We start from the raw sequence: 14543 nt of genomic DNA, 5'->3' as shown, positions 1-14543 counted from the left end.
CTTTTACCACTGAGCCCCCAGGGAAGCCCCCTTTACAGAGCAGATTTGTAAAGAACAGCAAGTTGCTCAAGTTCGTATGATTCCATATTTGAATACAAAATGACACACGATCTTCTTACATTTTATACTTTGGTTTTTAAATCTTCTATTTTGTAAGTTTTCTCTTTATGAGCTTGCTTTTTCTCCTCTACATGTGTCACCATTGTTTGTTAGGAAGCCATTTTTCAATCACTAATTTGTAATGCTATTCTCAACCTGCATTAAATTCCCCAGTGGATTTCTATCCATCTCTGACCTTTCCAAGCAGTTCCTTTCATCTGTTTTCCATGCACTGGGATCACATTGTTTTATTTATTGAGGCGTGACGTTAGTTTTTAACATCTGGTAGAGCCTCCTTTTCTCAGCACTCTCTGCTTTTGGAATTTTTCTTTTTTTTCCCCTTTAGCTGTGCTGTGAGGCATATGTGGGGTTTTAGTTCCTTGACAAGAGATCGAACCCATGCCCCCTGCAGTGAAAGTGTAGAGTCTTAACCAGCAGACACCCAGGGGATTCCCTGGAATTTTTAAAGTAATTCTATTATTAAAGTTTATTTATTTATTTATTTTTTTGGTCTAAAGGAATGTTTCTGGCCCTAAAATAAAAATGTGAGAGTCATCAAAATATAGCTATGAAACTATGAAATCACCCAGGGAGAAAAATGAGCCATGGATAGAACCCCCAGGGAATGCTAATTCTTAGAAAAGAACACCCCATAACCATGAACATAATTAAATTGAACAGATAGGGCACAACCAACCTTTTACTGAAGCTTGGTTAACTGAAGAAACTCCATAAAACCATCAGAAACAACTCTCTCCCCTCCTATCTTGTTCAGTCGCCAGGTCGAGTCCAACTCTTTGCCACCCCCATGGACTGCAGCACACCAGACTTCCCTGTCCTTAACCATCTCCCAGAGCTTGCTCAAACTCATGTCCATTGAGTCGGTGATGCCATCCAACCATCTCATCCTCTGTCACCCCCTTCTCCTCCTGCCCTCAATCTTTCCCAGCATCAGGGTCTTTTCCAATGAGTCAGCTCTTCAAATCAGGTAGCCAACGTTTTGGAGTTTCAGCACCACTCCTTCGAATGAGTATTCAGGGTTGATTTCCTTTAGGATTGACTGGTTTGATCTCCTTGCAGTCCAAGGGACTCTCAAGAGTCTTTTCCAGCACCATACTGAATTAGTCTCCTAGGGTTGCTGTAGGGAGCCTAGTAGGCTACAGTCCATGGGGTCACTAAGAGTCGGACACGACTGAGCGACTTCCCTTCCCCTTTTCACTTTCCTGCATTGGAGAAGGAAATGGCAACCCACTCCAGTGTTCTTGCCTGGAGAATCCCAGGGACGGGAGAGCCTGGTGGGCTTCAGTCTATGGGGTCGCACAGAGTCAGACATGACTGAAGCAACTTAGCAGCAGGGTTGCTGTAGCAAAATACCGCAAACTGAGTGGGTTAAAAAGCAGAAATGTAGAATTTTGGGGGTCAGAATAATTTCCTAGGTAAAGATAGAAGATGTAGCAGTGAGGAATCATCCCAGGAGAAATACCTCCCGTCCTAATATCCTGCCCCATACAGTCACCCTCCAGGATCTGAAGTGAGCGGAGCAGGCTATGGGCTGGAGAGGATGAACTGTAAAATGAAGCAGTTGAGGGCAGACCTCGGGACGGTAACTGAGGTGGAAGGAAAATAAGCCACTTGAACACACATCTTCATGTGTTAACTGACACTTGTTAATCACCGTTTTCAAACCATCTCTTTTTTTTTTTTTTTTGGCCCATGTTTTCTAATGAAGTAATTGTCTTTTTCTTACTGACTTATAGGCACTGTTTACATACTCTGCATGTCAGCCTTGTGAAATGTGGATATTGCAAACATGAAAATATATCTTTTTTTTTTTTTTTTGAAAGTGCCAGAGTCTTAACCACTGGACTACCAGGGAAGTCCCTGTTTAGCTTGTTTTTAGAGAGACTTGTACACATGTCTAGGTGGAGATGGTGGTGACTTCCACCAGGATGGAATGGTGATGATTAAGAAAAAAAAGATCAGATTCAGGGTACATTTTCAAGGGAAAGCTGACAACTTGCTGTTCGATTAACTGTGAAAGAAAAAAATCCAGAGTAAGTTTAAGTGTTTGGTTGAAGTAAACAGACAGTTCCATTTACTGAGGTGGGGACAGGCAGGGGAAGGCTTTGGGGGCAGCTGAAATCCAGGGGGAGATGTCATGGCCATTTTTGGAAACTAGGACCCACTGTGATGCACTTTAATTTAGAAGCATGTAAAATATGACCCCCCAAATTCATTTTTAGATGTCCATGAAGAAAATAGAGAATGCTAAATTAATAAATGAACGTTGCATTTATTTTTTTTAAATAGCAAACCCTGGTCTAGTGATCACCACCCACTCGAGCTGTATAAAATAAGGCTGGAAATTTGAAAGGGGGCTCCTTCAATAGAATTACCAAGAAACTTGTCAGCTGAGTAAAGTAGTGTGGCCTTCCATTCCATGGGTACCAAGCCACAAGAAACGGGTCCCAAGAGCACCACCCAGAGAGACCACAGGGGCCTGCAAGGGGATGTGAGGTAGTCGTCTATTAGAGCCGTGCACGAACCTGAGGCATGTGGGCAGGTTGCTCTAGCTCACCCTCTGGCGACATAAAACACATGTTTTATGGCAAGACAAGAATAATTTAAACATAAAAATGCTTCTCTGCCCTTTGACCTCCCCTCTCCCCACACTGAGCATCATGTGCCTACTACCCATCGACCAAACCTTCCCCATGGGCAGGAATACCTGCTCAACCATGAAAGGCCCTATTCTCCCAGCAACATTGAGACAACTCCTTGAAAGATAACATTCCTTCTTGAGCTTATAAGGGGTCACGTGACCCTGGATGACCCAGGATGACTCTTAGATCTGGATTATGTAAACTGTCAATAACATGTCATTTGGTGTACAATCCACTGACTCAAAAAAAAACAAAACAGCTTATATAACTATGCCTTGATTTCTAACCAATGGAACAGTTCTCACACTTTTCTGAGATGCTCTTCTTGGGTTAAGTACTAAATCACTTCAGTCATGTCTGGCTCTGTGGACTGTAGCCCACCAGGCCCTTCTGTCCATGGGATTCTCCAGGCAAGAATACTGGAGTGGGTTGCCATGCCCTCTTCCAGGGGATCTTCCCGACCTAGGGATCAAACCCGTGTCTCTTATGTCTCCTGCATTAGCAGGTGAGTTCTTTACCACTAGAGCCACCTGGGATAATCCTCAAATTTGTCTTGAATACAATTTTTCATTTCTTTCTTAGATCCACTGATTAATCTTTTCTCAACACCTCTTTGAAATTGGGTATGACTACATAACTTGCTTCATCATCGAAATGTGAGTGGCAAACCTTTTCTTCCCTATGTATTCATTTTTGGAGCATATTCCCAGTTCTTAGGGTATTCTTTCATTACCTTTTCTTGAACCAACCCCCTTATGAACACAGTGGCCATGTTGGTATTAGGTGATCCCTTCCCCATGGCCTCAGGTAATTGACTCACAGCGGATGCCTGACTCAAATATCCATCCGATTGAGCTATCGGATCGTCATTTTCGGGAATGTCAAACTGTGGCAGAGAGACACTAGGAGTCTTGAAATGAAACTTCTATGTCACCATTACCTCCTTGCTCCACTATCAAAGGGTGCTGGGAATGGTACAGTAATCTTCTGACTGGTCTCTTTTTCTCCACCCTTGCCCCTACAGTCTTACCTCCACATAGAAGACAGATACGTCCACACAGCAAATCAGATTATATACGTACGTGTGTGTATGTTCAGTCCTGTCCAACTCTTTGTGACCCTCTGGACTGTAACCTGCCAGGCTCCTCTGTCCATGGGATTCTCCAGGCAAGAATACTGGAATGGGTTGCCATTTCCTCCTTTAGAGGATTTTCCTGACCCAGGAATTGAACCTGCATCTCCTTCTATTCCTGGATTGGCAAGTGGATTCTTTTACCACTAAGGCACCTGGGAAGCCCCAAATCAGATCATATCATGCCTCTAATGAAAGCCCTTTGATGGCTTCCCATTGGTCTTAGAATAAAACCCAGAGTCCTTATTATCCTGGTCAATAAGGCATTTCACAGTCCCACCCTGCTAACTTCTCCATTTATATCTGTCTCCATGTATTCCAGTCACACCAGTCTCATTTCACTAGACTCCCCTCTGCCACAGGACCTTTGCATATGGGATCTCAAGTCAGGTGGAGAAGTTCATGTTGGCCTATTTCATGCCAAGTCATAAAAGATTTTGCAAATACAGAGAATAATCTATTTAGTTTGTTACTCAGTTACTTATGACTGCCCAACAGATCATCCCAATACTTCACTGGCATACAATCAGAGTATTATTACACTCATAGAATCTGTGAATCAGGAATTCAGATATGGCCTGACTCTGCAACATGTTGTCAGGAGACTGAGCTGGCTTGCCAGAAATGTGAGGTTGACTGGAACAACTGGAGGCTTCTACACTCACATTTCTGATGCCTGGGCTGGGATGAAGCTCGGCTCAGCTATGACTGTTAATCGAGCATCTCTGTGGGGCCTCCCATTGTTTTTGGACTTCTTCACAGAATGGCAGCTTCAGATAGCTCTACTTTCTACATGATGAGGATACCTGAAGACTCCCACAGCAAATGTGTCAGCAAACAACTTGAAAGCCATGTTGCGAGGGAGTCTGAGCTATCCTGTCCTGCAGGATACTCCGAATGAGCACCACAGAAATGCAGCTTCATAAGAGACCTCAGCCAGCATTGCATGCAGCAGAGACTCACCCAGCTGATACACTGACCAGTGGGAAAGAATTAACTGCTGTCACTTTAAGCCATCATGTTTTGTCAACACAGCCCTTGGGAGCAGGGATCCTGTTGGGTTCATCATGACAGGCATTTACTAAAAGGATGAATGGACTCTTGTTAAGTTCATTGAGCCACACTGGTCTATGAGTTCTTAGCAATAGCCATGGTACGCGCTAGAAGTCAGGATTGCAGAGGTGGGGCATGTGGGCTTGGATTCCAACTACTAGCCAATACAGCTGTCTTATGAAAATTGGACAAAAGGTCCCCACTCTGAGAAGACTAACTTCTAGAAAAAAGAGAGCCTGCTGGATGGACACAGTCCCAGGGACACATGGCTTGGAGAGCAGACCATGGGCTTTATGCAAGCCCCCCTTGCCTCCTTGGCCAAATGCCTTTATGCAGTGACCAAGCTGTACAATTATTCAAGGCTTCCCTGTTTTGTACCCTGCAGACATTCCTTCCTTCTTCCTTGGTAAGAGCACCCCAATTTTCTTATTGCAAGCCACAATGTCCTTCAGAGGAGGCCCATTGATTCCACAGCTGCAGGGAGCAATGATTTATTGATCTGAAGCTAAGTCAACCCAGGGTCTAATTCACCATGCCTTATAAGGCGTCAGAGGGCATGTGACACCCTTCTGGTCAATGAGACCTGGGACCAGTTGCAGGGAGATTTGGAAGGTTTCCCACACTCTTCAAAGGGGACATAAGATAAAAACAAACTTCTTTTTACTGCCTTGGAAAGAGGATATCTGTGCAACACCTGGGTATGTGGTAGCCCTCTTGGGACCAAAAGGAGCATATGGGAGCTGATTTAAGAGATTATGGAAGCTCAACAAGATGGATGGTACTGGGATTGCTGATGACCTGTTGAGCTGCTGAATTAACCCTGGAGACCTGCCGTCTCTGGTCATGCTGTGTGAGACTCATGAATATGTTATTTAAACAAGTTAGTTGGGACTTCTGTCGCTTGCAGCCTGAAGCATTACAGTACAAGAGGGAAGCCCCCTGGAACATGTAACAATGTGCTCCTCACACCCCAGAACTGATCTTGGGGGAGCCCAAAAAGGAGAATGGGGTGCCAAGAACCAGCCAACATCAGTGCTTGAGGAGTGGGGACAGGTCAGCAGGGATCCCAATCCACTCTGGCAGGAAGGCTGCCTCTGGCTTAAAGACTTTGAGGAAGGGAGAGTCTGGGAGGGTGTAATTGGCTAGGTAGATGGTCTCTCCACCTGCGAGGTAGGCGGCCCAGATCCCGAACGTCCCAATGGTCATGATGGTATGATTACACTGCGTGAGCAAGGCAAAATCCTTGGCGGGCGAGCCCTCGTTGCCATTGCCGGCAAAGACCACGTCGCCGCGGGAGGCGTTGATGTTTTCCTGACACCAGGCCATGCCATTGCTGGAGACCACAAAGATCGGGGCGCTGTAGCGAGCACGGAACCAGTCCAGGGCCTGCTCTAGGTATCGCCGGTCAGCCACCACGCCCTTCCACACGTTGGGCATAACGTGGACGTAGTCTCCTCGACGCACGTGGACCCCCACGTAGGTGCTCGGCCGACTGCCATTCACCCGCAGACCCCGCAGGAAGTTCTGGGCCTCCTCACGCACGTGGGCGTGCAGGGTGAACTCCTGGAGGATCTCGGCGCGGAGGTGGTGGTAGAAGGTCCAGGAGCAGGGGTAGCCGGTGAGGCGCACGTACTCCCCCGGGATGTGGCGGTACCGCTCCTCCATCCAGTCGTTCAGGTGGTAGTTCTGCCAGGGGACGCTCCTTGCCGTGGCATCGTGCAGGACTGGGAGTGTGATTCGGAAGATGGGGGCCAGCGTGCTGTGCATCTGGGGCGGGATGAAGGCGGCGCGCCCGTTCATCTTGGCCAGGGCGTACAGGGTGGCGTACTCCCCCATCTGGTTCCCCAGGCGGCCTATGGCGTTGATGGTCCACATGCCCTTCAGCTGGGGCCTCGGCTGGGGACGCGAGGGGGTCTCCATAGTTGCTGGCTCCAGTGCCTCTAACTCCCACGTGGGTTGCATCTTCTCTAGCCTCTGATGAAGGTGAAATATGGTGGAAGCCGTGAAGACAAAGAGGATGAAGGGGGCCGTGGGGAAGAAGAAAAATGTCTGCGTGCTGAGCATGGCTGTCTGGGGAGGGAGAGCAGGGAACCAGTTAGCTGGGGGGAGGGAGGCCCTGGGGTTGTACATGAAGCTGGCGGCACAGCTGTGTCTGCAGACATTGTGGGGAATATGTGCTTGTGGATTGGCTCTACGTGTGCATGGATGTAAGTGTGAGTGCTCGTGTACATGTATGCAGGTATATCTCTGGAGTGTGTGTTACATGATTGTGTTTCCATTGGACTCATATGTGCATGTTTACACATGTATATGCATTGTATGTATATATACACACATGGCATGTGCGTTTCATGAGTATATATGGCATCTTTACATTGTGTACTTATGGTCTGTGAAATGGTGTGCATATGAACGTACGTTGTATTGTATGGCTGTATATATAGAGGCACACTTGATTCTATTGTGCTTCATGATTACTGTATTTTTTTTTTTTTTTTACAAATTGAAGGTTTGCAGCAACCCCAGATTGTCAGATGATGGTGAGCATATTTTAGCAATCACCTGTTTTTTAATTAAATTATGTACATTAGGTTTGTTTTTTAAGACATGAAGCTATTGCACACCTAATAGACTACAGTATAGGGTAAATGCAACTTTTATATGCACTGGGGAACCAAAACCAAACCAACAACTTATGTTGTTGCAATATTTGCTTTATTGTTGTCGTTCTGGTACCAAACTCAAAATATCTGAGTGATATTTGTATTGTGTACATACCGAGTATGTACTATATATGTGGTGTGAGGGTGGTTGTGAACAAATACCACATGTGTATGTGTGAGCATATGCGTACACTATGCATATACAAATTGTATTTTGAAATGTGGATGTTTATTGACTGTGAGTATACATGGGTGTGCGTGCATGCTCAGTCATGTCTGACTCTTTGTTACCCCTTGGACTGCAGCCTGCCAGGCTAGGAACTGGGAACAAAGACCCAAAGTTCATACTATGAAACCACAGCAGGCGGTTTGGAAAGGGAGAGTATGGCTTGGTGTGGCTGGACATATCAGATGCAGGCTGGAGCACAGGGAGCCAGTAACCAGAAGACAGCTGAAGGGACATGCAGGCATCTCAAAGGAACTTCAACTACTGGTCAAGAGATCCCAGAAAGGACTTCCCTGGTGGTCCAGTGGTTAAGAATCTGCCTTGCAATGCAGAGGGCATGGGTTTGATCCCTGGTTAAGGAAGATCCCACATGCCATGGGGCAACTAAGCCTGTGTCCCACAACTACCAAAGTCCAAGATCTAGAGCCCACGCTCCAAAACAAGAGAAGCCAGCATGATGAGAAGCCCACGCACAGCTGGAGAGTAGTCCCTGCTTGTTGCAACGAGAGAAATCTTGCATGCAGCAACAAAGACCCAGCACAGCCAAAAATTAGAAAGTAAAAAAAAAAAAAGAAATCCTAGAAAATCTGCTAATACTTGAACAACTGTACAACCTGTTCTTTTCAACCCTGGTTACAACAGAAGTTAGTTCCAGGAGTAGGGTGGTTGCGTCAGACAGACCTTCTGAAAATACATGGGACTTACTCTGGTATTGAGATAGAAGGGATGGGGGCAGGACACACCCTTGAAGAATGACACAGACGTTGAGAAAAACAGGTTGCAACAAGAACTGGTGAGAACCAATTAGGTCCAAGATGGCAGAAGATTCGACTTCCAGTAGACCTTGAGCCTCATTCTACGCTCATTGGAATAATTAGCATATGCTAAATGACACACCCACGGGTGCCTTGACAGTTCTGAGACTGACTATATACAGTCAAAAATTGGGCAATGACCCAGTTCCTGGAACTCTTTCTCCCTTCTCCAAGATAGTTGGAATAATCTTTCCACTTCTTAGCCTATGAAACATCCCAGCTTGTAAAAACTAACCACCCATCTCTGGGTGGCTCTCACTTTCTGAGATGGTCCGTATTCTGCCTATAGGATGTGTGCGTGCATGCTAACTTGCTTCAGACATATCCAACTCTTTGTGACCCTATGGACTGTAGCCCCCCAGTCTCCTCTGTCCAGGGGATTTTCCAGGCAAGAATCCTGGAGTGGGTTGCCATGCCCTCCTCCAGGGGATCTTCCCAACCCAGGGATTGAACCCATGTCTTACGTCTCCTGCATTGGCAGGTGGGTTCTTTACCACTCGCGCCACCTGGGAAGCCCACGGACTGTGTATCTCTCTGAATAAACTTGCTTTCACTTTTTTGTGGTTCGCTTTTGAATTTCTTCCCATGCAAAGCTGAAGACCCTCAGTTGATGGCCAGTCCCACTGGAGACCTGGGACATGACCATCCTCTCATGCCACAGGCTCCTGCAACCTCATTCGAGGAGGTCCAGGGCATTGAGAATTCCCCATCCTGGATCATACACCTTGACTCGGTGGTTTGTAGAGAGAAGCAGTTAATTAAGCTGTTGGCTGAGATTATTTCAAACAAATCAAAGACACCCCCCTTCCCCCCGCCCAAAGGATGAGACTTTGAAGGTATGGTTGCTGAGCATTTAAAAAAGCAGCTGTAAGAAAAGAAGAGGAGGGAAAGGAATTGATTCTGATTCCCCATTTTGTGGCTAGAAGCCAGTAAGGATGTAATTAAGTAATATCTTCACAGTGAACACCTTATCATTGCTAAGATCACATCTAGAAAGACTGATGGACTTTGTCCTTCCGCAGTCTAGGCTGGGCCAACACACGTTGCCCCAGGGAAAATCCGGTTCTGACCACTGTTTGAGCAGGTGTGGACTCTGAGTGAATGGGAATGCCAGTGTCTGGGAAGAGTCCTGAGAGTGACGCTTTCTGTTCTCTCGACTCTTTCGAAGACTTCCTTCTTCCTTCTCTGTGAACACGGAGTTCCCACCCAGGTTAAAGTACATCTCTTTCTCCTGAGCAAGCTTTAACCACAACATATCCCGGACGCTGTACACCACAGTAGCTTAGAGATAGAAGTTTCTATTTGATTTGGTCTAGGGCTTGTGTTCCTGGGCCAGCTGCTGAGCCAAGTGGCCGTTAAGGGGGCTTCCCCTGGTGGCTCGGTGGATAAGAATCTTCCTGCCAATGCGGGGGACACGGGTTTGATCCCTGGTTCAGGAAGATCCCACGTGCCAAGGAGCAACTAAGCCCGGGTGCTGTAACTACTGAGCCTGAGCTCTAGGGCCTGTGCCCCGCTACAGGTGAAGCCCCTGCAGTGAGAAGCCCACGCACCTCAACTAGGAGTAGCCTTCACTCGCTGCAACTAGAGAAAGCCTGCACTCAGCAACAAGATTCAGTGCAGCCATAAATAAATATTTTAAAAATGGCCACTAAGAAGAGAATGTTGGGGTTAAATCAAGTTAGGTGTGGCCTGATTGAAGCTGGGAAGCTGTCAGAAGCCATGCAGACTTTGGGTTTATTATGGCTGAGAAAAGTTATCACAGGACATAATGAAGCCATAGCCTTGCTTCTGATTCATGTCACTGAAACCCTCTGAGTCCAGTAAGATCGCTGGAGGGTTCACTTTCCAGAAGAGACTCAGGCTTGTCAACCAGATGCCTGGATTTGAATCGAACCAATTTGACTGGGGGTGTGGGCTCTTTGGGAATCCCCAGGTGTTGAATGTAGCCAGAAATAGACATCTGAGTGGTACGACCTCCTCTAGCCCCTTTTGCGTTGAAAGAGAGGCGCTAGGAAGCCTGGGTTTACTGAGTAAGGTTCATTTCAAAGGACTTCCCTGGTGGTACAGTGGATAAGAATCCACCTACCAATGCAGGGGACACAGGTTCTGTTCCTGGTCCGGGAAGATTCCACATGTGGAGCCCATGCACTGCAACCACTGAGCTGGTGTTCTAGAGGCAATGTTCTGCAACAAGAGAAGCCACCGCAATGAGAAGCCCACATGCCACAGCGAAGAGTAGTTCCCTCTGCCCTTGCTGCAACTAGAGAAAGCCAGTGTACAGCAACAAGGATCCAGCACTATCAAAAATGAGATGAATTTTTTAAAAGGTTCATTTCAAAGTTCAGCTTTTGCTCATAAGAGCCTCAGCCTTGTTGCCCACAAGCTCCAGATAAGGCCACTGAACCTGAAGCCTTCAGTCAACATACTTGACTCAGTAACCACATCTCTCTGTGGTTAGGTGTACACCCTCCAGCTGCAGGCTATTGATCTTGGGCTCCTAAAGTCATTAGCTGTGATTCCGGACAAGTGGCTTTACTTCTCTGAGGATTAAAACAGTCCCTGGCACATATATACATGCGGTACATTTTTTATATTATCACATACAAAGCAAAACATGCTGTTCCGTATGGGCTCTGGGCAAGCAACCAGTGGGTTTCCACTTTTCCTATTGGTTGTGTGTGTGTTTGCGTAGTAAGTCTCTTCAGTTGTGTCCAACTCTTTGCGGTCCTATGGACTGTAGCCTGCCAGGCTCCTCTGTCCATGGGATTCTCCAGGCAAGAATACTGGACTGGGTTGCCATGCTGTCCTCCAGGGGATCATCTGGACCTAGGGATCGAACCCACGTCTCTTGCATCTCTTGCACTGGCAGGAGGGTTCTTTACCACTAGGGCCACCTGGGAAGCCCCCTTGGGTGCAGGTGCTGCTACTGCTGCTAAGTCGCTTCAGTTGTGTCCGACTCTGTGCAACCCCATAGATGGCAGCCCACCAGGCTCCCCCGTCCCTGGGATTCTCCAGGCAAGAACACTGGAGTGGGTTGCCATTTCCTTCTCCAATGCATGAAAGTGAAAAGTGGAAGTGAAGTCGCGCAGTTGGGTGCAGGAGTCATGGTCAAATCTAGCATTTAGACCACAGATCACACACAGCATTGGGAGAAGTCAGACATGACTGTGAAGAGGGCAGACCTAGAGGAGGAATCAGTTTCATCAGAGGCTGGGAATTCTGAGACCAACAAAGTAGCTGCATTGGTCAGATACAGACACAATGGATGGAGCTGACTCTGGGGGCTGTTATTCCAGAGAGTGAGTGAGTGTGTCTGTGATTCACTTGCCATGATTGAAGTTTGATTTAAAAAAAAAAAAAATAGAGTTAAGGACTTCCCTGGGGGTCCAGTGGTTAAGAATCCACCTGCCAGTGCAGAGGACATGAGTTTGATCCCTGGTCAGTGAAGATTTCACATGCCACGTGCAACTCAGCTTGTGCACCACAACTACTGAGACATTGCTGTAGAGCCCAGGAACCGAAACAAGAGAAGCCACCGCAATGAGAAGCCTTACGCCCCAGTGAAAAGTAGCCTCTGCTTACTGCAACTACAGAAAGCCTAGGAGCATCAAGGAAGACCCAGCGGCAACCAAAAAAAAAAAAAAACAAAAAACAAAAACGCCGTGGGGAGGGGAGGAGACCCAGAAAGCAGGCCTGCCCCGTACCCCTCCCCCATGTCTTTGGGTCCTGGGGGTGCGCTCCCGCAGGGAAAACCCTGACTGCTAAAGTCCTGGGCAAAGTCCTGATCCAAGGCAAGTGGGAGGAGCCTGCCTTTCCCTCCAGCCCTCTGAGGTCAGGAAGTCCATGTCCTTATCTGCCCTCCGTCCTAACAGCTGCATCACACCCTTCAGGGAGGGATGAGAGGCGGACCCCTGGGGGGTTCATCTCATTGGGGGTTGCGGTAGGATAGGGAACTGAAAGGAGCCCCAACTTTGCAGGGGGAATCCAGCCTCCAGGTCCCTCAGAAAAGTGAGATCGTCAAAATCTGCCCATGACTCCTTTTAAACGTTCTCGTTCTCATTCACGCCTCTCTGTCCCAGGGCTGGCCTCATCCACTCCGCTCTGGGAGTCTGGCCGCAGCCTCCCCTCCTCGCCTGCATCTGTCCGCGCACCAGAGCTCACCCTGTAATTTGCATGTCCGGCTCCGTCAGCTCTGAAAGCCCCGCTCCTTCCCGCCCCCTTCCCCAGGTCGGCTTGGGTACCCAGCTCAGTGCCCGCCCAGCCACACCTACCCTGGGCGTGGGCAGCTTCGCAGCATTCACACCTCTCCCTGAAATTCACCCCATGATCACAACGCTGGGAAAGAGCTAAGACAAACATGTGGGGCTACCGCTTTGATATCCCCGACTTTAGGTCCAGCCTAGAATGGAAGCGCGGACTCAGGATGGAGCTAGGGAGCCGGAGATACTGCCACCTCCCGGGCGGGGGCGGGGCCGCGGCCGCAACCCGGGGTCTCCGACCAGGGTCTTGCCCTCTGTGCCTCCCGGAGGTGGGGGAGCAGTCACTACGGCCCGTCCTGGCCGTTCATTCTCAGGTTGCTTCCTGGAGAACAGGTGACAGGAGGGAGGGAGGGAAGCGGCAGGTGGCCTTGGGTGGGGAAGGGAGAGCAGGGGTGATGGAGGGGATGGGGGCTCTGAAGGAGTCTTTGGGCCTAGAAAAGAAAACAACAAAGACCCTTACTGAAGCGGAGAAAACAAAACCGAACTTTAGGTCCCGCTCTGATGCTCCAGGCCGGTTGTATCTATCTGGGACTTATCACCCCGTGTTCAGAAACCTTCCTTCCCCTTCATCTGCCAGAGACTTATCAGCCCTTGCCCAGAGGACTTATCACCCCCTGCCCAACTACAAATGCCATCTCAACTAAAGAATACCCAAAACATCCCACCTGACCAACGTTTCCCTTATCGCTTCCACAAACCTCCCTTTAAATATGAAGCCTCCCTGATCCCTCTTGCGCTCTGCCTGGTCGTTAGGCCGACTGTCGCCCCTCCTTGCCTGAATAAAGGTAACCCACTTCCGTTGAGGTCTTCTCTCCTTTTCTGCCTCCGCCCGAACTATACCTTACAGGGTCAAGTATCAGATCTGCCAGAAAGGGAGGTGAAGGGAGCTGAGGAGGGCGTCTGACGAAAAGATCAGGCAGCCTGTGTGCTGGGGCAGGGGTGGTGGGTGCCTGGGCTGTCAGGGGTGGATGCCCGGCTTGCCGAGGCCCCGAGGTGGGGGTGCAGCCCAGAGGGGATCAGAGGTCAAGGAGTGGAGAGCCCGAGTCTCCACTTGCCGCTGGATCCCTGGGATCAAGTCTCGAGTGTGTGTGTGTGTGTGTGTGTGTGTGTGCGCGCGCGCGCTCGCGCCTGCAGGCGGAGAGAACTCCCCGACTCCATCTCTCACCTGGTCGTGGCTGGACATAAAGTGGTTCTCTCAGCAGCTCAGCGCACACTCTTCCCTCGGGGTCGGCGCCTCGATCAGAATCGCCCCGAACCTTCCAGTACCTGTGGCCGAAAACCCCGCCCAGGATCTACTCTGCCTTCCGGAGGCTCTGGAAGGCGGGGTGGCCGGGCGGCTGAGTGGCCCTGACAGGTGAGGCCGGAGCCCCTCCCTTCTCCCGGGGTGTGGCAGGACACCAGCCGGGAGGCAGCCTGGAGGAGGAGGACAGGGTCCTGCTGGGCCGGGGCTCTCGCCTCTCAGCGGCCTATGTTCGTTTATTTTGGCAACCAGCTATTAGCACTTACCTGGCCTACCGACCTCATCCCATCTCCACAGCAATTCTCTCTCAAGGTACAGCGGGGAACAACCCTAGAGGCACAGAGGTGAAATAACTTGCCCAAGCCACATGGCCAGAAAGTCAGAGAAGCTGGA

General features: G+C 48.9%; 1 protein-coding gene across 1 annotated transcript; it reads right to left on the bottom strand.

Moving 5' to 3' along the window:
* Positions 1–5717: 5717 nt before the first annotated feature.
* On the bottom strand, positions 5718–14235 carry FUT2 (fucosyltransferase 2). Its single transcript, XM_006050902.4, has 2 exons — positions 14076–14235; positions 5718–7017 (listed from the first exon to the last, which is right to left on the bottom strand). The coding sequence occupies exons 1-2, from the start codon at positions 14091–14093 to the stop codon at positions 5977–5979; spliced, it is 1059 nt and encodes a 352-aa protein (XP_006050964.1). The 5' UTR covers positions 14094–14235; the 3' UTR covers positions 5718–5976.
* Between the last annotated feature and the right edge of the window lie 308 nt (positions 14236–14543).

This window comes from Bubalus bubalis, chromosome 18 (genome assembly GCF_019923935.1).
Source record: "Bubalus bubalis isolate 160015118507 breed Murrah chromosome 18, NDDB_SH_1, whole genome shotgun sequence".
Lineage (NCBI taxonomy): Eukaryota > Metazoa > Chordata > Mammalia > Artiodactyla > Bovidae > Bubalus > Bubalus bubalis.
This window is presented reverse-complemented; position numbering and strand designations above follow the sequence as displayed.